The sequence below is a fragment of the Saccopteryx leptura genome, chromosome 5, assembly GCF_036850995.1.
Source record: "Saccopteryx leptura isolate mSacLep1 chromosome 5, mSacLep1_pri_phased_curated, whole genome shotgun sequence".
Classification (NCBI taxonomy): Eukaryota; Metazoa; Chordata; class Mammalia; order Chiroptera; family Emballonuridae; genus Saccopteryx; species Saccopteryx leptura.
In genome coordinates this window covers 140,144,315-140,166,562 of record NC_089507.1, presented here as the reverse complement: position 1 = coordinate 140,166,562, position 22,248 = coordinate 140,144,315, and the positions used below count along the sequence as shown (strand labels likewise).

The following is a 22,248-nucleotide window of genomic DNA, read 5'->3' as shown; positions in this document are numbered from 1 at the left end:
ACCCTCCTTCCGGACTTCGCGGCGGCAGGGGCGGGGCCGGCCTCACCCGGAATGAAAACTAACGGCGGCCGCCGCCGCATCCGGGAACTCTGCAGGTCGCGGCGGCGCAGCTGTGGCGCAGGTAAGGAGAGGGCGGCCGAGCGTCCAGCCCTGGATCCGGGTCTCCGCGGTGCCGCCGGGCGACCCCCCACCCCCGGGTCCCCGGCGTGACCCCGACGCCTAAACCGCCCGGGTCGGGCGTGGTCTCGGCGGCGGTGGGCGCTGTACGTCCTGCGTGGAGGCCCCGCCGGGACCGGAGGCGGCGGCCGGGGCGGCGGTCGGGGCTTCCCGACGCGCCGGCGGTTCGTGGGGCTCTAGGTTTGTGCTGCGCTGCGCTGGGCTGAGCGGGGGCGGTGGTGTATTTGGGGTTTTTAAAAAAAGATGGAGTGTTGGGGTTTTGGGGGGAAGGAGAAGACAGAAATGTATGTAGCGTAAAAATTCATCACACCGGAAGCTTGAATCAACATTGCCCTTCCACGAATGCCATTGGCTACTGACTTGCAACCGAATCCAGATTGCGCTAAATTAATGGGAGAATACGACTGATGTACAGCCTCGACGGTCTGATTCTGTATCCCTCACTCCCTTCCCTTACTCTTAATTTTCAATACAAGGATCTTTTATTACTTCGCCAGAAGAAAAAATTAATTACTTAGAAATATATATATATATTATATATTTGTTATATTCCTATATTATATATATCCATTTATATGTATACCAATTATATATATGTGTATTATATATTCTCCGATATATATTGGGAAATATATGTATATTGGAGAAGCTCTCGGTTAAAGGTTGTGTCCTGGGGGTTGTCCTGTTGTAGTGAGAGGGACAGACCCTAGCGCGAGATTTTTATTACAAAAGCGAAAGTGAACATCCTAAAGGAGTGATTTGAAATGTTTCACTTTCGGTTTGGAGCAGTGATATGAATGGATTTCTGCTGGGGGTTTTTTTGGGGGGAAGCTATCATGTGGAACGTTGTATGGCACCTGCAGAGCTTTCAAAACATCGGAAACCGATGTTTTTAAACCATTTTTCTCCCTTAGATTTGATTTGAAGTCTGTGTCCTCGCTTAGTCTGCTGTCTGTCTATATTGGACGTTTTGTTAAGCTTCACGAGGGTGGTTTGGTCTTTGTCTAACTATTGCTAAGCTGGGCCGATGTAGCCCCTCCTTGCTGTTTATGGGCTGTGGGTGGAGTGCGGGGAGGTGGGGGGAGGGCAGGGGTCCACACTAAGGAGGGTTATGAGCCTGACCAGGCAGTTGCGCAGTGGATAGAGCGTCGGACTGGGATGCCAAATTAAAAAAAAAAAATGCTCACCAAGGTCGCTGGCTCAAGCAAGGGGTTACTCGGTCTGCTGAAGGCCCGCGGTCAAGGCACATATGAGAAAGCAATCAATGAACAACTAAGGTGTCGCAACGAAAAACTGATGATTGATGCTTCTCATCTCTCTCCGTTCCTGTCTGTCCCTATCTATTCCTCTCTCTGACTCTCTCTCTGTCCCTGTAAAGAAAAAAATAAATAAAAAAAATAAATCCTTTAAAAAAAAAAAGAGGGTTATGAGACCCTTTGGACCCAGGTAATTAGTTGGACAGGATGGCAGAGGGTCTGCATTCAGCCTTCCAAACAGCCTGGCTTCAGTATGCAGCCCATGAAACAGTTCTTCCCCCGTAATGTTTTATTCAGAATTTCTGAGGTGTATGAGCAAGGACGTAGCTTTTGTCTAGTGGTCTTGTGAGTTATTTGTATTTGGAAAGCTAATACACATCAGTGCTAATATACGCTTTTCTGTGAGAGAAGCACTCAGTGCTGGAATATATCTAGGGTTCTCTAGATCCTCTGGGAGTGCACAACCCTCTTCCCCATGTGGGTATTCCTTCCTCCCCTTCCCTCTCCCTGGCCTGATTACCCTCTTTCTCACCCCCAAACTGATACAAAAATAGATTTAGAGGTTGTGTGTGTGTGTGTTTAAATACTTGTTTATGTAAATTACGTAGGTTATCAAACTTGATTTAAAAATCAGGTGCATTGAGTTTGGGAGAGTGGAATACCGGACCTAAACAGAAAAAATGAAGTTACTTATCTAGGTTATATTCACTCATATTTTTCTGCTTTCTGGTACCTGCGTTTATCATTCTCAGGACCTAATCACTTCCTTCTTGTCTGGCGTGGCCACACTACTCCTTTCAACTGCTTCTGGGTCCTGGCAGCCTCCCCCAGCTGTCTGAATTGCTTTGCTGCCCAGGTCCCAGTAGCCATTGCTGGCAGGTGCTTCTTTGGGAGAGAGCAGTTACATACCCGGGACAGAGAAGCAGCAAGGTCTCTTGAGACAGAGTCCAATGTCGCAGGCAGAAGTCCTGGTGCGAGCTGTGGTGCCGCCTGAATTTTGTGATCTTGGTTGGGTTGTTTTACAAACTTGGAGCCTGGGTTTTCTCAGCTGTGAAATGATATTGCAACTAGTCAGTGTTACATATGTAGATCTACATAGGCTATTATTACAAAATACCATGTAATCCTTTTCCATCATTGTAGAACTACATTTTTCATTTTAAAAATTCAGTATAGGGAATATTTATTATTGATAGTTCACAGTTCAAGCTGACTTTTCTTTCTGTTTGCCTACCAGGGTAGTTGGTATTTGTTTCGTGTTAGAGTAGCCAAAATACAAGAGACTTTATAAGCTCTGTGTTGAGTTTCTTAGAAAGGTTGACTACTTTAGGTTTTTATCTTCTCTTATCTTTTTCTTAGACCAGAGAATAATAGTGGGTTAAGAAATAGAAAAGTGTAGTAAACTTTGCTACATATTAGCAGCCTTGAAATACAAATTTTAATGTAATATATAATATATAACTATAACATATATCCCAGTGTATTTAATATATGTAGATATGTGTGTATGTGTGTCTATTTAAAATTTTTAAAAAATTGTGGATTGATTTTAAAGAGTGAGAGAGAAACATCGATTTGTTCCATTTATTTATGTATTGATTGGTTGATTCTTTTATGTGCCCTGACCAGAGATTGAACCTGCAAACTTGATGTATCTGGACGGCACTCTAACCAATTGACCAAGGCCAGTCTAGAAGTAATTTAGATTAAACTAGAGTGGGGAAAGTGGGAGCGGCTCTGCTTCCTCTACAAAGCACATGAACGAATGCATTAGGATGTTATAAAACACTCTGAAATGTGGTGTGGGGTAACATGGCTGTACTGTTTGCTTTCAGGGATGGCGCAAAAAAAATACCTCCAAGCAAAATTGACTCAGTTTTTAAGGGAAGACAGAATTCAACTTTGGAAACCTCCATATACAGACGAAAATAAAGAAGTTGGTTTGGCATTAAAGGTATTCTTTTTTTTTTTTTTTTTAACTTTATTCATTTTAGAGAGAGAGAAGGGGGGAGGAGCAGGAAGCATCAACTTCCATATGTGCCTTGAGCAGGCAAACCCAGGGTTTTGAACTTGCAACCTTAGTGTTCTAGGTTGAGGCTTTAACCACTGCGCCACTACAGGTCAGATAGTATTTTTATTTTATTTTTATTTTTTTTTATAACTCTGTTGCAGTCTGTCAGAGATTTTTATTTATTCATTCATTTTATTAGAGAAATGGGGAGGGGAGGAAAGAGATAGAACAGGGGGAGGAGCAGGAAGCATCAACTCCCATATATGCCTTGACCAGGCAAGCCTGGGGTTTCGAACCAGCGACCTCAGTGTTCCAGGTCAATGCTTTATCTACTGCACCACCACAGGTCAGCCGGTATTTTTCTTTTTAAGAGCTAGATAATTAGCAGTGTCATAAGTCTCCTCCATGTTGACTTAAAAATGTCCCAACCGGTAGAAATTTTGATAAGTTAGAGTTTATTTGAGCCAAAGAACAAGCCTAGAAGCAAGACCTCAACAGACTGAAGAGAATGCTTCCCAGAATAACAGTTTGTAGTTTCCTGTGTACATTTGGAATTAAGGAAGATTACATAAGATCAAGGGAGAAAGCAAGGTGGGGATTGGATTACAGGACAGTTAACAAGGTTGTGTGCTCCCTTGAGGGTGGTTACGCTTCAAGGGGTCAGAAAAAGAGGCATTTCAAAGGTGTGTTAACCTAGGTATACAAGAACAGTGGACAGGGCTTGTTTAAGGCACAGGTAACCTTTCAGTACAGACGTTAATCCCTGAGTCATGACTACCCACCAGTATCTGCCCAGTTAGCAATTTATGATCAGATCACCCTATGAGATTGCTTTTGGTTGGTATTTTTACAGTGCCTCTTTTTTTCGTCCTCATTGGTAAATAAGATTTCTGAAATCACCAGGCACAGGTAAATATTGGGTGTAACCAAAAACAGCAGTGATAAGTAAGCACCCACTTCTTACTAGCAATTGACAAGCTTATTTTTGTTTAATAAGATTTTCTTCCTATGAGAATGTTACCTGATTTCTGGGGCATATACAGTGGTACCTTGAGATACAAGTTTAATTCGTTCTGTAACCGAGCTCATAAGTCAGTCAACTCGTATATCAAACAGCCAATACTGGACCCGTGTGCCAGTGCGCCAACTAGTGGTAGCTTCCCGAATCACAACTCGTATCTTGGAATTTTGCTCGGATCTCAAACAAAAATATGGCCCGAGTCGCAGCTTGTATCTTAAAAAAAAAAATCATATGTTGGTCTGTTCGTATATCAAGGTACCACTGTATACTATTTTTAATATCTTTATAGCATTAACAAAAGTTATTGATCTGGGGACAACTTTTGACCTGCTAGTGTGGCAGTACCGGTGCCTGTCAGTGAGTGTGTTACGTGTTTAGGGGGAGTGTCAGGTCTCCGTCTGCCTTGCTAGAAAACAACGGCTCTCCTCCCCTAGCATTTTTTGTACTATAGCACTGTTCATTTCTCCAAACTACTATGTTTTTCTAATAATTGTGCCTCAGTTTTTCATGGCATCCAGAATGGCCTTATTTTATGTAAGTGAAATTTCTATAAACTGAGAACTTCCTGCTTACCTAAGCAGAGAAAACATGAATAATTTTTTATAGACATCTATTATACTGGAGTATCCTGGCACATACTTTTCTGCTTTCTCAGCCTGAGTCTCTTGAGATACATCATGTAACATTCCTCAGGGACTAAGAACATTGGGTGGTCCTTTCTTTTTAATTTATTTTTTTTGCAACACACCTTCTGACATTTTTTCTGAATTTGCTTGTTATACTCTCTTGGCTTCGAAATTAGGTGTGGCATAATAAGAAAGCTATTTGGTTCCTGACACAGAGCTCCTAAAACCCTTGGAATTTCCCCAGTGGTAAGGGTGATAGGAGCATCCTTTGTTCTAATGAGGCAGCCCTTCAGGATAGGGCTGGTCGCCAAAAGACCAAACTGATTGGAAGCTTGGAGACTCTCAACCACACCCTCCAACCTCTGAGGGAAAGGGAGAAGGCTGGAGATTCAGTCACCAATGACCAATGATTTACTCAGTCATGCCCATGTAATATAACCGTCATGAACACCCTTTCATGATGGATTTGGATTTTGGGGAGCTTCCAGATTGGCAGACATATTATGTGTTGCACCCTGGGCCTTTTCAGACTCCACCTGTATACTTTTTTTTTTTTTTTTTTTTTTACAGATACAGAGAGACAGACAGACAGGGACAGACATTCAGGAACGGAGAGATGAGAAGCATCAATCATTAGTTTTTCATTGAGCATTGCAACACCTTAGTTGTTCATTGATTGCTTTCTCATATGTGCCTTGACCATGGGCCTTCAGCAGACCCAAGTAACCCCTTGCTCGAGCCAGCGACCTTGGGTCCAAGCTGGTGAGCTTTTGCTCAAACCAAATGAGCCCGCGCTCAAGCTGGCGACCTCGGGGTCTCGAACCTGGGTCCTCAGCATCCCAGTCTGACGCTCTATCCACTGCACCACCGCCTGGTCAGACTATATACCTCTTTATCTAGATGTTTAGTTGCTTTATAATAAACCATAATAGTAAGTGGAATATTTTCTTGAGTTCTGTTGAGTCATTCTAGCACCTTATTATTTTATAAGCCGTAGCAGTGATTCAGAATTTTCTGTTCAGAAAATTATTTACGTTGACCCTCACTTGTTCCCACATGCTAGAAAACTTGGAATGTTTCTGTGTTTTCTTTTTTCTCCAGTAGAGTTGATCAGTTCACTGGTTTTTAAAATGATTTTTATGTATTACAATCCCATAAGTTATAATTAATTCACTTTTCTCCCTAGAATAATCTGAGTTATATTCACTTTTTCTGTGGTGTCTGTTTTCCTATCCTTTAATTGTTTCTGTACCTTTCAAGATACTAGATGAGCCTGGATTTCACGATCGGGGGTGAGACCAGCACTGATCAGAGATTTTTCCCTGACCATCCTACACGTATTTTGACGCCCACCTGACTTTGGGTTGGTACTACATTGAGCTGTATTTCCTGATGTTTCTTCTTAGGAACTTGCTAAGAAGTACTCTGACAAGCTAGAATGTTGTGAAAACGAAGTTGAGAAGGTCATAGAAGAAATACGTTGCAAGGCGATTGAGCGTGGCACAGGAAATGAAAACTATAAGGCAACAGGAATTGCTACCATTGAGGTATTTTTACCTCCACGACAAAGAAAAGTGAGTGATTTTCTCAAGTTTACACAGGTACTAATAATACCTGTTTAACCTAGTGAGGTGACCAAATCCATGATGATTTTTTTTTTTTGTATTTTTCTGAAGCTGGAAACGGGGAGAGACAGTCAGACAGACTCCCGCATGCGCCCGACTGACCGGGATCCACCCGGCACACCCACCAGGGGCGATGCTCTGCCCACCAGGGGGCGATGCTCCGCCCCTCTGGGGCGTCGCTCTGCCGCGACCAGAGCCACTCTAGCGCCTGAGGCAGAGGCCAAGGGAGCCATCCCCAGCGCCCGGGCCATCCTTGCCCCAATGGAGCCTTGGCTGTGGGAGGGGAAGAGAGAGACAGAGAGGAAGGAGGGGGGGGGTGGAGAAGCAAATGGGCGCTTCTCCTATGTGCCCTGGCCAGGAATCGAACCCAGGTCCCCCGCACGCCAGGCCGATGCTCCACCGCTGAGCCAACCGGCCAGGGCCTCCATGATGATTTTTAAAAAAAGTTGTAATTCAAAGTTATTTTATTTGTTTGATTTTTAAATAGGATAGGAAGAACCTCCTGAAAACTCGATTGGACATCACTGGCAGAGAGCTGAGATCTAAGTAAGTATCTATCTGTGTGCCTGGTGCCTTGTACGTTGGCTTGTTTGATCTTGGTGGCCTGCCTGAAAGAGAGCTAGGGCAGGTTTTGTTCTTCCCACTTGATGGAAGGGAAAATCGAGGCTGCAGGACTTATTCAGGCTCACTCTGGTCACTAGGGGCAAACAAGAATTCAACACTCACACCGCTCTTCTTCATTTCCTGGGAAACCTGGAGATCGGGTGGGAACCCTGGGTCCACCACCCGTTGATACATACTCGATACATGAGCGAATCAGTAAGTAAATGACATAAATAAGAGACAGCCTGGTGCTTACCAGGTCATTAGCGTTGAATTGTACCCCTCAGTGCACTAATAATTTGCTGAGATGTTCCACAAAACGTTTTAGCTGATTTCAGGCTGTTGGCCCATCTGCCTGTCACATCCTGGTGAAATTCTAACGGTTGTATCACTCATGGGTATCTTTTTGAACAGTTAAGTCTTTGAGCACCTCCAGGGCTAGCCAGCCCGTGTATCTGAAGCCGATTTTCCTCATTTTCTTCTTCAATCTGCATCAGGGTTCTTATGGATGGGTTCAGGAAAATGACACATTTGATTACCTAAAGTTTTCATTGTTTTATTTTACAGAATAGCTGAGACCTTTGGATTTCAAGAAAATTATATCAAAATTTTCATAAATAAGAAACAACTTCAGCTAGGTATGTTATGGCAAAGTATGAAGAATTTTAAAATCCTACTTGTGTTATCTTTCATTGGACAGAAATCCTTGGTGTTATGAAATTCATGTTTTTCACCTTCTTGTGTGTGTTCTAAGAAGTTCTTTCTCTGACCCAAGAGACAGATGGGATATTCTGTGTTTTCTTGTATTGGCTTTATCTGTATGAAAACTTCTTTTGTTTGTTTGTTTTTCTTTTTTATTGAATTTGTTGGGGTGATGTTGCTTAATAAAATTAGACAGGTTTCAGCTATACAGTCCTTTGTATTGTATACTACATCATCTGTGAATTGTTTGTGTGCTCACCAACCCAAGTCACGTCGTCTTCTATCACTGTTTGGGGTCTTTAATCTGCCCAGAGCCCCCCTTTATTTATAAAGGCTAAACACCCAGCTTTACAGTTCTTCCAGTGCCCTACTAAACCTGTTCTTCCCACACTGATGTGCCCCTGTGTGTACATAAGCTTTCCATTTACCTGAGGGTTTATTTGTGGACCAGAAACTTAGAAGTTTTTTCTGTGTTTTATTTTTTTAATAAGTAAAAGTGTGTCCCTTTTGACCACCTTTACCCATAGAGTTTTTATTGCTTTTGTTGAAGCTTTAAAATATGATAAGATGAGCCTGACCTGTGGTGGCGCAGTGGATAAAGCGTCGACCTGGAAATGCTGAGGTCGCCGGTTCGAAACCCTGGGCTTGCCTGGTCAAGGCACATATGAGAGTTGATGCTTCCAGCTCCTCCCCCACTTCTCTCTCTGTGTCTCCTCTCTCTCTCTCTCTCTCTCTCTCTCTCTGTCTCTCCCTCTCCACTCTAAAATGAATAAATAAAAAATAAATAAAAATTAAAAAAAAATAACATCATAAAATAAAATAAAATATGATAAGATGATCCTGGCTAGTTGGCTCAGTGGTAGAGCATTGGCCTGGTGTGTAGGTATCCTGAGTTTGATTCCTAGTCAGGACACACAGGAGAAGCTCCCATCTGCTTCTCCCCCCCCCTTCCTGTCCTGTAGCCATGGCTCAATTGTAGCCATTTGATCCTGGGTGCAGAGGATGACTCCATGCCTCCACCTCAGGCACTAAGAAGAGCTTGGTTGCTGAGCAATGAGCAATGCCCCAGATGGGCAGAGCATCGCCCCCTAGTGGGCATGCCGGGTGGATCCTAGTCTGGGCACGTATAGGAGTCTATCTCTCTGCCTCCCCTCCTCTCACTGAATAAAAAAAAAATTCTATTGAACACAGAGAATGGCCTGTTACCCAGGACGTAAAAGGGCACCTTTTCTGACACGCATGTCTGGTTTTCCCAGGGAAAGCACTGGAAGAGCAAGGCGTGATGCACAACGTCAAAGCTATGGTGCTCGAGCTGAAGCAGTCTGAGGAGGATGTGAAGAAGAACTCTCAGGTCGAAGAGGAAGAGCTGAACGAAGTCGAACTAAAGGAAAAGAGAATTCAGAGGATGAAGAGAGGACTCGAGATTCTGGCGGAGAGAGGTGCACAGGGCTCAGGGCTTTTCACCTCACTCAGGGCTTCAGGGCCATTGTGGGGGCTTCACATTTCTCCCTGGCTTTTCTTCCCAGCAGCCTGACATTTCTAAATGTCACCATCATTGCTCTTCAACATTGAATTCACATTCTCTTTGGTCTTATTGCAGCTGAGATGCTAGATTCAGAAAGTGCACCATACCTAGACATAGCCAACCAGACGGGCAGATCAATCAAAATTCCTCCATCAGAAAGAAAAGTAAGTACTATAAGGTAGTGGTCCCCAACCTTTTTTGGGCCACGGACCGGTTTTTTTTTTTAAATATATGATCTTTTTTTTTTTTTTTTTTTACAGAGACAGAGAGTGAGTCAGAGAGAGGGATAGACAGGGACAGACAGGCAGGAATGGAGAGAGATGAGAAGCATTAATCATTAGTTTTTCATTGCGCGTTGCAACACCTTAGTTGTTCATTGATTGCTTTTTCATATGTGCCTTGACCGTGGGCCTTCAGCTGACCGAGTAACCCCTTGCTGGAGCCAGTGACCTTGGGTTCAAGCTGGTGGGCTTTTCCTCAAACCAGATGAGCCCACACTCAAGCTGGTGACCTCGGGGTCTCGAACCTGGGTCCTCTGCATCCCAGTCTGACGCTCTATCTGCCGCGCCACCGCCTGGTCAGGCCTGACCGGTTTAATGTCAGAAAATATTTTCATGGACCGGCCTTTAGAGTGGGATGGATTAATGTATCACGTGACCGAGACAAGCATCAAGAGTGAGTCTTAGACAGATGGAACAGAGGGAATCTGGTCATTTTTAAAAAATAAAACATCGTTCAGACTTAAATATAAATAAAACGGAAATAATATAAGTTATTTATTCTTTCTCTGCGGACTGGTACCAAATGGTCCACGGCCCGGGGGTTGGGGACCACTGCTATAAGGAACTTGTGGCTTGTGCTTGGATTTGCTGTTAGAGCACAGCTGGTTCTCTAGTCTTTTATTTTATTTTTTTTATTTTTTATTCAGACAGAGTTGAGGCGGAGAGACAGATTCCTGCATGTACCCCATCAGGCTCCACCCAGAAATCCCACTAGGGGGCGATGCTCTGCCCATCTGGGGCCTTGCTCTCTTGCTCAGCAACTGAGCTCCTCTTAGTGCCTGAGGTGAAACCATGGAGCCATCCTCAGCACCTGGGGCCAAATCGCTCCAATGGAGCCATGGCTGGAGGAGAGGAAGAGAGAGAAAGAGAGAGAGAGAGAGAGAGAGAGAGAGAGAAGTGGAAGGGGTGGAGAAGCAGATGGGTGGTTCTCCTGTGTGCCCTGACTGGAACTCGAACCCGGGACTTCCCCACACTGGGCGAATGTTCTACCATTGAGCCAACTGACCAGAGCTGCTCTAGTCATTTTATTGTGGAATGTTACAAAGGATCAGAAACAGGTTTCTGTCTCTGGCTTATAAACAGAAGCTGTAACTGTACAATGCACAGTTGTGTACAGCAGGCTCGCCCTGTCACCTCCAGGGCTGTAGTACAAACGGCACGACCTCGCTGTCCTGCAGCACTTGTAGCAGTGACTTTGAACATTCCTGAGTGTTGCGATGCCTGCCTTTGGCTTTGGCTGTTTGTTGTTATTTACTTACAGGGCCATGCCCCTTGAGGAATGGATTAGAGTGGGGTGCTGGTGGAACTGTATAGTTTGGGTGAAGAATGACAGGTGATCCTGCTGTGTCCCCCCATCTTTCCACTCTCCTTCCCTGTTCTAGAATTTGGAATAGGTAGGAGGGATTTACCTTTGCACACGTCCAAGGGGTTCTCTCTATAACAGCACTGTGCAGCTGGGACCCTGAGCTCAGTCTCTGAGCTGGAGTCCACTAGCTTTCTGCTGTGAAAAGCTCTAGTTGCTGTAGGTCCAGTTAATTTTAATTTTTCTTTAAAAGACAGTTTTGATTAGGTTTCACTGTATGAATTATTCTGTTAAAATTGAGGATTGAAGCTAAGAGCACTCAGTAGCTACCAGTAGATTGATGTTTCCTTTTTCTTTTTTTAATGTTGGAATTATTTGTCCGCTGCTCTCATATTAAATACTGACATCCAGCCCTACCAGGTATCTCAGTTGGATAGAGCATCGTTCCAATATGCCAAGGTTGTGGGTTTGATCCCGAGTAAGGGCACATACAAGAATCAGCTGGTAGCCTGACCAGGCAGTGGCGCAGTGGATAGAGCATCGGACTGGCTTGTGGAGGGCCCAGGTTCAAAACCCCAAGGTCACCAGCTTGAGCCCAAGGTCACTGGCTTGCGCCAGGAGTCGCTCGGTCTGCTGTAGGCCCCCCCCCCCCCATCAAGGCACATACAAGAAAGCAGTCAATGAACAACTAAGGTGCCACAATGAAGAATTGATGCTTCTCATCTCTCTCCCTTCCTGTTGGTCTGTCCCTCTCTTTCTTTCTCTGTCTCTGTCACACACACACACACACACACACACACACACAAAAAGAATCAGCTGGTAAAATGCATGGATAAGTGGAACAACAAATTAATGTTTCTCCCTTTCTCCCTCTCTCTTTAAAATCAACAAGTGAGAAATTTAAAGAAAAGTGACATCCAGATCATTTTGGGAAACCTTTGCAAGATTGAATTATGTAAAAATTCAAATCTAAAAATGTTAATACACTTTAAAATATTCTAGATCACTGTTTAAATTTTTTTTTTCTTTTTTAGCAAAAGAGATGAAAGCAATAGACAGGAACAGACAGGAAGGGAGAGAGATGAGAAGCATCAAGTCATAGTTGTGGCACCTTAGTTGTTCATTGATTGCTTTACCATATGTACCTTGACTGGGGGCTACAGCAGAGCGAGTGACCCCTTGCTCAAGCCAGTGACCTTGGGCTCACGCCAGTGACCTTTGAGCTCAAGTTGGGGTCATGTCTATGATCCCATACTCAAGCCAGCGACCTCAGGTTTCAAACCTGGCTCTTCAGCATTCCAGGCTGACGCTCTATACCAGTGGTTCTCAACCTTTCTAATGCCGTGACCCCGCAATACAGTTCCTCATGTTGCGGTGACCCCAAACCAAAAAATAATTTTGGTGGCTACTTCATAACTGTAATTTTGCTACAGTTATGATTCGGAATGTAAATACCTGATATGCATTATGTATTTTCCGATGGCTTTAGGCGACCCCGCCGGGGTCGCAACCCGCAGGTTGAGAACTGCTGCTGTATACACTGGGCCGCCACCTGGTCAGGTGGATTTTGGCTGCTGTTTTATTCTTTCATCGTAAGAGTACCAGGACTGTTGAGGCCAGCAGACACTAACCTGAACTGAGGAACAAAGGGACAGGTGTTGGTGTGGCCATGTCAGCCACGTTAAATTGTATGGCTTGATGTCAGCATTTAAATGAAATGAGGCTTTAATTTTATTTTTCTTAATTTGGGCTTTTAAATTACTGTAGTTGTGATATATTGTTTTTACTTTGATTTCATTAGACTTAATATGGTTTTTGTGTGTTGTGTTATTATAGTTCACAGCGGTGTTTCTGACAGTCCTGTGTCTCTGCAGGCCCTCATGTTAGCCATGGGACATCACGAGAAAGGCAGAGCCTTCCTGAAGAGAAAAGAGTACGAGATAGCCTTGCCTTTTCTTCTAGACGCCGACAAGTACTTCTGGTAGGCGCGCTTGCTCCTGAGGGCACTCAGTTTGGGGAAGACGGTGCGGAGGTGTACACAGCGCCCGCCCATCTGCGCCTCAGACTCGGGCTCTCACCCCAGACAAGGTCAATGTGAGAGTAGCTACAGGGCAGACCAATCTGTACATTACGTCTTTCCTGAATGTTCTCTGACTGAGCTCCCCTACAAACAGTGTTGTAAACTTGTGCACACAAGCGTGTTGGACCCCGTGCTTGTTTCCTGGGAGGTGTTAGCAGCCTGCATGGCCTGTTCTCCAGCCCCAGTGGCTTTTCACTCTCTGCATTTGGTCTCAGTGACCATTCCCCAGAGCCACAAAGACAGGTGACACCTTATTAGTGCTTCTGCATTTGTTGCTAGAATTCTTCTGCAAGGAAATAGTTTTCCTCATCAGCTATTTGGTTATGCTGAGGTACAATTTGTACTGAAAGATGGAATAAGATGCGTGGTTCTTTTACCTTATTTTCTTGTCTTCAGAATAAATGAGTGGCTGCCCTAGCATCCTCCAAAGATGATGTCAATAGTGAGGGTTTCTTTCTACACCCTTTTGACCTAACCCTGGTAGTCTCTGGTCTCTGGTGCCCAGGGTGTTCGAGAGTTGTCATGGGCGTTTCCTGCCCCTGCCCAGGAGCCAGTGGCTCCCGAGGAGTCCTGGTTCCTCATAATGGGAAATGGTACCAAGAGGCTGCTGTCCAAGCATATGAGAAATAGACTGTGTTTGAAATTGGTTGAAAGGTAGCAACTTTAGGCCCTGGCCGGTTGGCTCAGTGGTGGAGTGTTGGCCTGGTGTGCAGGAGTCCCGGGTTCGATTCCCGGCCAGGGCACACAGGAGAAGTGCCCATCTGCTTCCCCACCCCTCCTCCTGTCCCTCCTCTCTGTCTCTCTCTTCCCCTCCCGCAGCCAAGGCTCCATTGGAGCAAAGTTGGCCCAGGTGCTGAGGATGGCTCCATGGCCTCTGCCTCAAGTGCTAGAATGGCTCTGGCTGCGACAGAGCGATGCCCCAGATGGGCAGAGCATCGCCTCCTGGTGGGCATGCTGGGTGGATCCCTGTTGGGCGCATGCGGGAGTCTGTCTGACTGCCTCCCCGTTTCCAACTTCAGAAAACAAACAAAAACAAAACAAAACAAAAAAACAACAAAAAAAGAAAGGTAGCAACTTTAGTGTCATTTTATATAAGACTTTAAAATATGTTTTTTCCTGGGTGACATGATCATCCAGGAAATATAAACCCAGTCAAATATAAACCTAGCAGTTTCAGATTTATTATATAAAAAGTGTTGATTTCATGATCTCTTTTATAGGCCTAGGTTATGAATAAAAAATGTCACCCCCTCCTCCTGTTGGAAGGATTTAGATTATAAATATGGCTCCCGTCATAGACATCAGGCCTCTGATGTAGAGTGGCTTGGCGCTGGGAAGACCCGTGCTGCGAGGCGGGCACGGCGAGTTGCCGGCACGCAGGGTCCAGTGTCTGAGGTCGCTTCTCTCTCCACAGCGAGTGCTGCCGGGAGCTGCTGGACACGGTGGACAACTACGCGGTGCTGCAGCTGGACATCGTGTGGTGCTACTTCCGCCTGGAACAATTGGACTGCCTGGATGATGCGGAGAAGAAGCTAAACTTGGCCCAGAAGTGCTTTAAAAACTGCTACGGGGAAAATCACCAGAGGCTGGTTCACATAAAGGTACGTCGCTGTTCGCTGGCGGGAGGGCTTTCAGAGCCCTTTCCTAGAACCTGGGCACATTCCCATGATAGTATTCAGATGGCTGCCCAAAGGTAGCTCTGGAACCACTGCCCACCCAAACCGGGGCTCAGGTGACATTCCATACAGGCCAAGGGGGTGTAACTGCTGGGAGTAGACATGTTGAGGAGGAGCAGTTCCCACGAGGGAGTCACAGCTCACGTGCTGAGAGTCAGACAGGGATTCTTCTCAGGTGATTTCTGCGGGTCGGCGGAATTCTGCTTCCTGCTGGGATAGCAGGGCAGCGGATGCTGGTCCTGTTGTGGGTGACCAGGGGGCCACTGCCCTGGGGTTCTGGGGATGGGTGTCCTGACACCATTTCTTCCTTGTGGGACAGAGGATGTCATTGTCCTCTGAGGTCTTCACCTTGGCTGTCAGCAATAAGAAAGAGACACACATTTTAGTAATTCCAGCGTACACCTGTGGAGACGAAGGGAGTCATGGACATGACTACTACTGACTTGTAATTAGAAATAAGACTCTTTTATCCTCCCCCCAATAATTTTAGGGAAATTGTGGGAAAGAGAAGGTGTTATTTTTGAGACTTTACTTGCTGCAAGGTATCCGGAATTACCACAGCGGGAACGGTGAGGAGGCTTGGGACTACCTCAGCAAGGTAAGGAGTTGACACACGGAGCTGTGACTGCTCTCACCTATGTTTTTTTTTTTTATCCCCAGAAGACTCTGGGAGGGTGTATTTTGTAAACTCAGTAGTTTGTGACTTGAGGAATGTACATCTTTCCCTCAGCCCCGTCTCTCACATGTGCCATAAACATATGTGCCATAAATATGTCTGTATTTGTTAGGGGTCAGGCCAGATGCCATAACAAGAACTTAAAATGATGATGGCTTCAATTGGCTAGAAATTTCTTGGGTTTTTGTGTTTTTTTTTTTAAGTGAGAGGTAGGGAGGCAGAGAAACCAATTCCCACATGCACCCCAACTGGGATCCACCCAGTAAGCCCCCAATGGGGCAGTGCTCTGCCATCTGGGGCCGTTGCTCTGTTGCTCAGCAACTGAGCTATTTTAGTGCCTGAGGTGAGGCTATGGAGCCATCCTCACTGCCCAGGGCCAACTTGCTCAAACCAATCTAGCCGTGGCTGTGGGAGAAGAAGAAAGAGAGAAGAGGGGGAAGGGGGAAAAGCAGGTGATTGCTTCTCCTTTGTGCCCTGACTGAGAATTGAACCCGGGACTTCCACACTCAGGGCTGACACTCTACAACTGGCTAGAAGTTTCTCTGCCATCCAGCTGCCTAGAGGCAAGCAGGCCAGGGAAGGGGAGCCCCCTCTGTGGCATCCAAGGTTGTACCTGTCAGTGCCTCTCTGGCCAGCAGAGGGGGCAAGAGAGTCTTTAGAGAGGTGACCAGAAGTTGTGCCCCTCAATTCTGTATGCCACTGCCTAGGCTGACTCAGTGGGCCCCCACTCAAGGTGGGGGTGGGGGCGGGGGCTGAGAGATGCCTGTGAACAGCTCAGAGTCTGGGATTTATTACAAAAAGCAGGGGATAATGGCTACCAGCCCTTCCCACACTACACAGCCTGTTATGTCACAGGTAAGTCATGTAAGCAGTCTTGTCTGTCTACATTTGCCTTCATTGATAACAGGGCACGAGAGTTTTTATCTCAAACCTGGCACACCCTAATTCTCAGTGGGGACAACCTAAGCCTTTAGGCTTAGCTCTGTGTTAATGTTGCTATAGTTACATGACTCTTCTGTGTTTCCTGTCTGTAGGCTCGTCATCTCTTTAAAGAGCTATATATTGACCCATCGAAAGTGCACAATTTGTTGCAGTTGGGGTTTACTGCCCAGGAAGCCCGGCTTGGCCTCAGGGCCTGTGACGGGAATGTGGACCACGCAGCCACCCACATTACCAACCGCAGAGAGGTACCGTGACGTGATCTCGGGACACTGGCTGCCTGTGCCTGTTCTTAGTGGTGAAGCTGGAGACACACCCAGCTCGTTTCTGACGTGCCTTAGCTCTTGGATGTAAAAGAACAGGAACAGATAGTTCCATCGTAGGTACTAATGACAAGGACCCCACCACTTCAGATTGGGAGGTCAGGAGGAACTTGTTTTTTAACTACATTCACTTTCCGATGGTGCGGTTTCCTCATTTTCCTTCCTGCTGTGGTGGCAGGTCGCTCCTAGGTGCAGTTACCCAAGCAGTCTCCTCTCTCTTTTTAATTTTTATTGTAATGTATTCCTGGAAACCTTTGTAGAGGGGTTTTTATTTTCCCACAGGGGCATTGTTAGGGTCTGAGATGATATTCTTGCCTAGAAACATGAGTCCAGTCATAGGAATAATCAGTATTATGTTTTGAAAGCAAAGGCATACAATTATAGTCATTTAAAACAAGTGGGAATAGTCCAGTAAAAAAAGCAAACTGAAGAGTTCTGGCATTGGAAGGAATGTTACATGTCTAATATGCTAGTTTCACATGAAAGAAGCTAAGGTCCAGAGAGGTAACAATGGGACAGGAAGACGTGGAACCATCTCTCTGAAACACGAGGTTGGTCCAGGTGACCTCAGAGCCCTTTCTCACCATGGGCCTAGGCACAGAGTCTCTGGGTGAAGGACAGGCCTCTGAAAGCCCACCCGTGTGTGTGTGTGTGTGTGTGTATGTTGTGCATAGTCAGTCTAAGCAAACATCGCTGATGTTGTATTGGCTATTGGACTCTTACTTAATTACCAATAAGGTCTTATTAGCATTTAGAAGGCCAATATTTTAAAAGGAGATAATTTGAAAAAGAATTATTCTCATCATTCCTTATACCTTCTACCCAGGCTGGTGGTGGAGGGAGGGGATCAACAGCTATGACATCACCTAGGACTCCCCCACCCCCATTCAGAATCCACATTTACCGAGACCTGGGCTGTTCATCAGAAGCCGAGCAGCTCCCCACCCTTACGGGAAGTTCTCCCAACCACTCCTGAGAACGGGGTCAGCCCACCTCCCTGGTTCTGAGTGGCCAGTTCTGGTGCCGACTGGTGGTAACTATGAGGTGCTCTCTTCTCCCCGACTGAGGTCTCCGGCTCTGCCCTGTGGCCCTCATGTCATTGACTGGCCAAGACAGAGGGTCAGCTGCCTGTTTGCCTACAGACCTGACAGAGCACAGATGGCATGGGCTTTCTACGAACCCTCAGCCCCAGCTCAGTGGGATTCTGCTGTTTTCCCGCAGGAGCTGGCCAAGATTAGGAAGGAGGAGAAAGAAAAGAAACGGCGTCGCCTGGAGAACATAAACGCCCTGAAGGGAATGGGCTACTCCACCCGCGCTGCCAAGCAGGCCCTCCACCAAGCCAGCGGGAACCTGGACATGGCCCTGAAGGTAGGACCTGTTGTCCCCACAAGCCCTAAGCAGCCCTGAGCCTTGGCCTGGGCACCTCTTCCTCCACTTTTTTTTTTTTTTTCTGAACTTAGAAGCGGGGGTAGGGGGTGGTAGGGGGAAGACAGACAGACTTCCCACATGCGCCCAACTGGGATGCACCCAGCATGCCCACCAGGGGGCAACGCTCTGCCCATCTGGGGCGTTGCTCTCTTGCAACCAGAGCCATTCTAGCGCCTGAGGCAGAGGCCATGGAGCCATCCTCAGCACCCGGGCCAACTTTGCTCCAGTGGAGCCTTGGCTGCAGGAGGGGAAGAGAGAGAGAGAGAGGAAGGAGAGGGGGAGGGGTGGAGAAGCAGATGGGCGCTTCTCCTGTGTGCCCTGGCCGGGAATCGAACCCAGAACCTCCGATGCTCTACCACTGAGCCAGCCAGCCAGGGCCTCTTCCTCCACTTCATCTGAGCTCCTCTCAGTGTCCCATGGGCCCCTCAGTCCTGGTTTGGGTCGGAGGGCCAGCATTTGCCTGTTCTCAATCCCGGAGACAGACAGCACGACAGGCCTCTCCTCCTCCCTCCCCTGGCAGCAGCCTGCCTGCTAGGCATCCAGGGTGGGTCTCTCTGCTTCCGCAGCCCCTCTGCGTGGGCCCCCACCGCATCCACCTGAGCGGTGAGCCCCTGCGGTGTTTGTCCAGCACCTCTGGCTGCTCAGTCTCTGTCAGCGAGCAGGTGTTCGTGTTGCGTAGTGGCTGTCTTTGTGTCTTTAGATCCTTCTCAGTAACCCCTACATGTGGTGGTTTGGCGATTCCAGTCCTGAAACCAACAACCATCAGGAAAACCCTTCGCAGGAAAATATTGACCAAGTAAGGCAGTATTTAGTCACCCGTCTGGCCTCGGGTGGGATTGGTGGGGGTGACAAGGATGGCAGTGGGCAGGGCTGGTCCTGGCTCCCCAGGTGCCTGGTGTGATGTAGGCCACCCCCGGGGGTCTGCCCAGCCCACAGCAGGGGCGGAGAGCAGGAGGAGAAAGGTGCTGGGGGTTCTTGCGTCCTCCACGGGCCACTTGGTGCTTGCCCATGTGGCCTCTGCCCAGCTCTGCCTGGGAACCATCAGAGGTCACTGTGACGGCTCGGTCCACACTGGTCCCCCTTTACATGAGGACACCTGGTACTTGTGTGGCCGTTTATTCAGTGGCCCTGGTCACGAGGTTTGGAGAGCACTGTCCTCAACCCATGAACTTGCCGCCTTTCTGTGTTGCCCAGGCAGTGGTCTCCCTCCGGGCCGTGTCCCGCGCACACTGGGCTGACAGCAGGGTGGGAACCATTTCCCTCTGGGCCGCCCGGGCCGCGTCCTGCGCACACTGGGCCGACAGCGGCTTTCGGGACAGCCAATGCACTTTTGCGCGCGTTTTTGAAACACTTCCTGGATGAGAAGCTTGTCTAGCAGCGTGTAGGGTGCTGGGAGCATTAGACCGTGCCTGCTGCAGGGCGCCAGGCCCGCAGTGGCTGCCCGTCTTCTGTCCCCCCAGCTGGTGTACATGGGCTTTGACACGGCGGCGGCCCAGGCCGCCCTGCGGGTGTTCAGGGGAAACGTCCAGCTGGCGGCACAGACCCTGGCCCACAATGGAGGCAGCCTGCCGCCTGACCTGCAGCTTGCCGTGGAGGACTCCTCTCCCACGCCGTCCACGTCACCGTCTGATTCTGCAGGTGGGTCCGGGGCCCCAGATATGGAGAAGCTGACGGATGGGCTGTAACATGGATCAGCCGCTGGGCACTGGGGAGGACATGGATGTCATGCCAGCGGCTCGGTGTCCTGGGAGGCTGTGGCGAGGCTGACGTGGGTTCATGCGGCCTCTCTGCGGGCTTTCCTCCTCTTCCTGCCGTCCCCTACTCCCTGTGGTGGTACGGCTGTTGCAGGTACATCCAGCGCCTCGGCCGATGAAGACATGGAGACCGAGGCCGTCAACGAGATCCTGGAGGACATCCCGGAGCACGAGGAAGACTATCTGGACTCCACGCTGGAGGACGAAGAGATGATCATTGCGGAGTACTTGTCCTACGTGGAGAGTATCAAGTCGGCAGCAAAGAAAAACTAAGTATCGGACAGAAAGAAGCACAGTTTCTTCTTATAAATTCTCTCCTTGTGGAAAGTAACATGGGCCTTTTCCTTCCTAGTGCTTCCTGCGTGGCTGTAGGAAGGGTGGGAGGGCTGGGGTGGGGATGAGTGCGGCTGGAGGAGACTGGGGAGCCAGGGTGCGGCCCCTCTGGGGGATGTGGGGCAGGAGCTCCCTGCTGGGTCTCTCAGCCCAGACCTGAAGGGTAGAGAGCCAGCGGCTGGGAGGTCTCAGGAAGGGACAGTGGGGAGGGACGCTCCAGGCTGTGTCTTCACCCAGCCCTCTCTCCGCTGCCCAGCCCACTCTAGTCTCATCAGTCTTCCCACAATGCAGCTCTGCCGCCCTGCCCCGCCCTCCGGCCCATCCCTGATAAATGCCCAGCATGGGGCAGAGGGGCACCAGCTCTGCAGCATCCCCAGCGTGCCGAGCTGGCCGCCCCGCCCGCAACGCTGGTGTTCTTGCTCTTAGTTTAGTGACATACGCACTTGAAGTTTAAGGTTGAAATCCAGAATTTATATATGTTCAAAATCCTTTACAAAAATAAATCTTTTATTAAATAGGAAAGTCTTAAGCTAGCAAAAGCAACTTATGTTTAATTAGCACTTTCAGACGCTGCCCTGTCACATCAAACTCACTGCTGGCCAAGTTACCTACCAGAGATTATGGTGATTTTCTCCAGGTTTTGAGGGGTTTGGGGTGTATCTGTTTTGCAAAAGACTATTCGAAAGGTACATAGACTCTACTGTCTCAAGTAACCATTCCCATTGCGCCGTGGACCTCTGCAGGTGGATATTAAGTGGAAACTCCTTCCAGCCGCAGGACACAGCGTCGAAGACGTCAGTCACCAGGTGTGTTCCCCGGTCACCACAGCGGCACTGACTGAGAGCAGGCGGTCTGCCGTATCCTGTTGGGCCAGCTGCAATGCTTTGACCTTTTTCATAATCATTTCCATAAAGCTTGGACAGCAGTCCAGTCGGAATGGGTACAAGTCTTCTCTTGTCATTCTCTTTAAAATGGATGATACAGATGGAAATAAAAGGTGGAAACTATATTCACAACTTGTCAGCCTAAGTTTGCAGTAAGTTACTCAGACTCCTGAACTGTTCCGAGTGTTGGAAATGCCCGAGTGGTAGGATTTCATTTAGATCTGAGACTTCTGCTTCAAGTTCTGTGTGGGAATCCAAACGTCAGTGTCTGTGATAAAGAGGTGAGCCTAAAGGCAGGACTGGTGGGAAGGAAGGCTGGAGGGGTGGATTGTGTCTCCACTACTGGCTGTTCTCGGTCAAGGCAAAGTGGGGTGGGCGGATATTGTCAATTCACGTCAAAGACAAATCTCTTTGGTATATAAAGAGCTCTCACTATCAACAAGAAAGAGACCAAAATAGAAAACTGGGCCAAGACTAGGAAAACGTGATTCACTAAAAAGAAATTAGAAATGGTTTATAAAAAGATAAGAACATTTTCTTAACCCCACTCTTCATGAGATAAACATAAAACTACAAAATACCACGTTTGCCTGACCTGTGGTGGCGCAGTGGATCAAGTGTCGACCTGGAACACTGAGATTGCCAGTTCAAAACCCTGGACATATAGGAGTTGATGCTTCCTGCTCCTCCCCCCTTCTCGCTTCTCTCTCTCTCTCTCTCCCTCCCTCCTCTCTAAAATGAATAAAATCTTTTTAAAAAAAAATACGTTTTACCCATCAGACTGGGAGGCGTGACCTGCTGTGACGGCAAGGCTGTGTGGGGACAGGCACCTTGGCACGCTGCTTGTGGAGATTACATTGATACGACCCCCAGGAGGGGAGCGAATGTGGCAGGGACTGCATCTTCTGTTTGATTCAATAATTTAACTTGTATTATTCTCATTGTCATTGGTTAACCTGCCTCCACTCTGTCCTAATACCTTACTGACTTTCAACTGCAGTTTCTTGAGATGAAGAATTCTCCCT

The 22,248-nt window shown here is 47.5% G+C and overlaps 1 protein-coding gene across 2 annotated transcripts; it reads left to right on the top strand.

Moving 5' to 3' along the window:
- Nucleotides 1-23: 23 nt before the first annotated feature.
- Nucleotides 24-21,355, top strand: NUB1 (negative regulator of ubiquitin like proteins 1). 2 transcript variants are annotated; one of them, XM_066385307.1, is made up of 15 exons: nucleotides 24-121; nucleotides 3,269-3,387; nucleotides 6,498-6,665; nucleotides 7,204-7,262; nucleotides 7,887-7,957; nucleotides 9,278-9,460; nucleotides 9,622-9,710; nucleotides 13,005-13,111; nucleotides 14,625-14,811; nucleotides 15,377-15,484; nucleotides 16,597-16,749; nucleotides 18,046-18,192; nucleotides 18,953-19,048; nucleotides 19,713-19,890; nucleotides 20,101-21,355. In XM_066385307.1, exons 1-15 carry the CDS (start codon nucleotides 52-54, stop codon nucleotides 20,277-20,279), a joined length of 1,914 nt encoding a protein of 637 aa, XP_066241404.1. In that variant the 5' UTR covers nucleotides 24-51; the 3' UTR covers nucleotides 20,280-21,355. The 2 variants fall into 2 exon arrangements, with proteins under 2 accessions (XP_066241404.1, XP_066241405.1); XM_066385308.1 differs by lacking the exon at nucleotides 24-121 and adding an exon at nucleotides 128-357.
- Nucleotides 21,356-22,248: the final 893 nt, after the last annotated feature.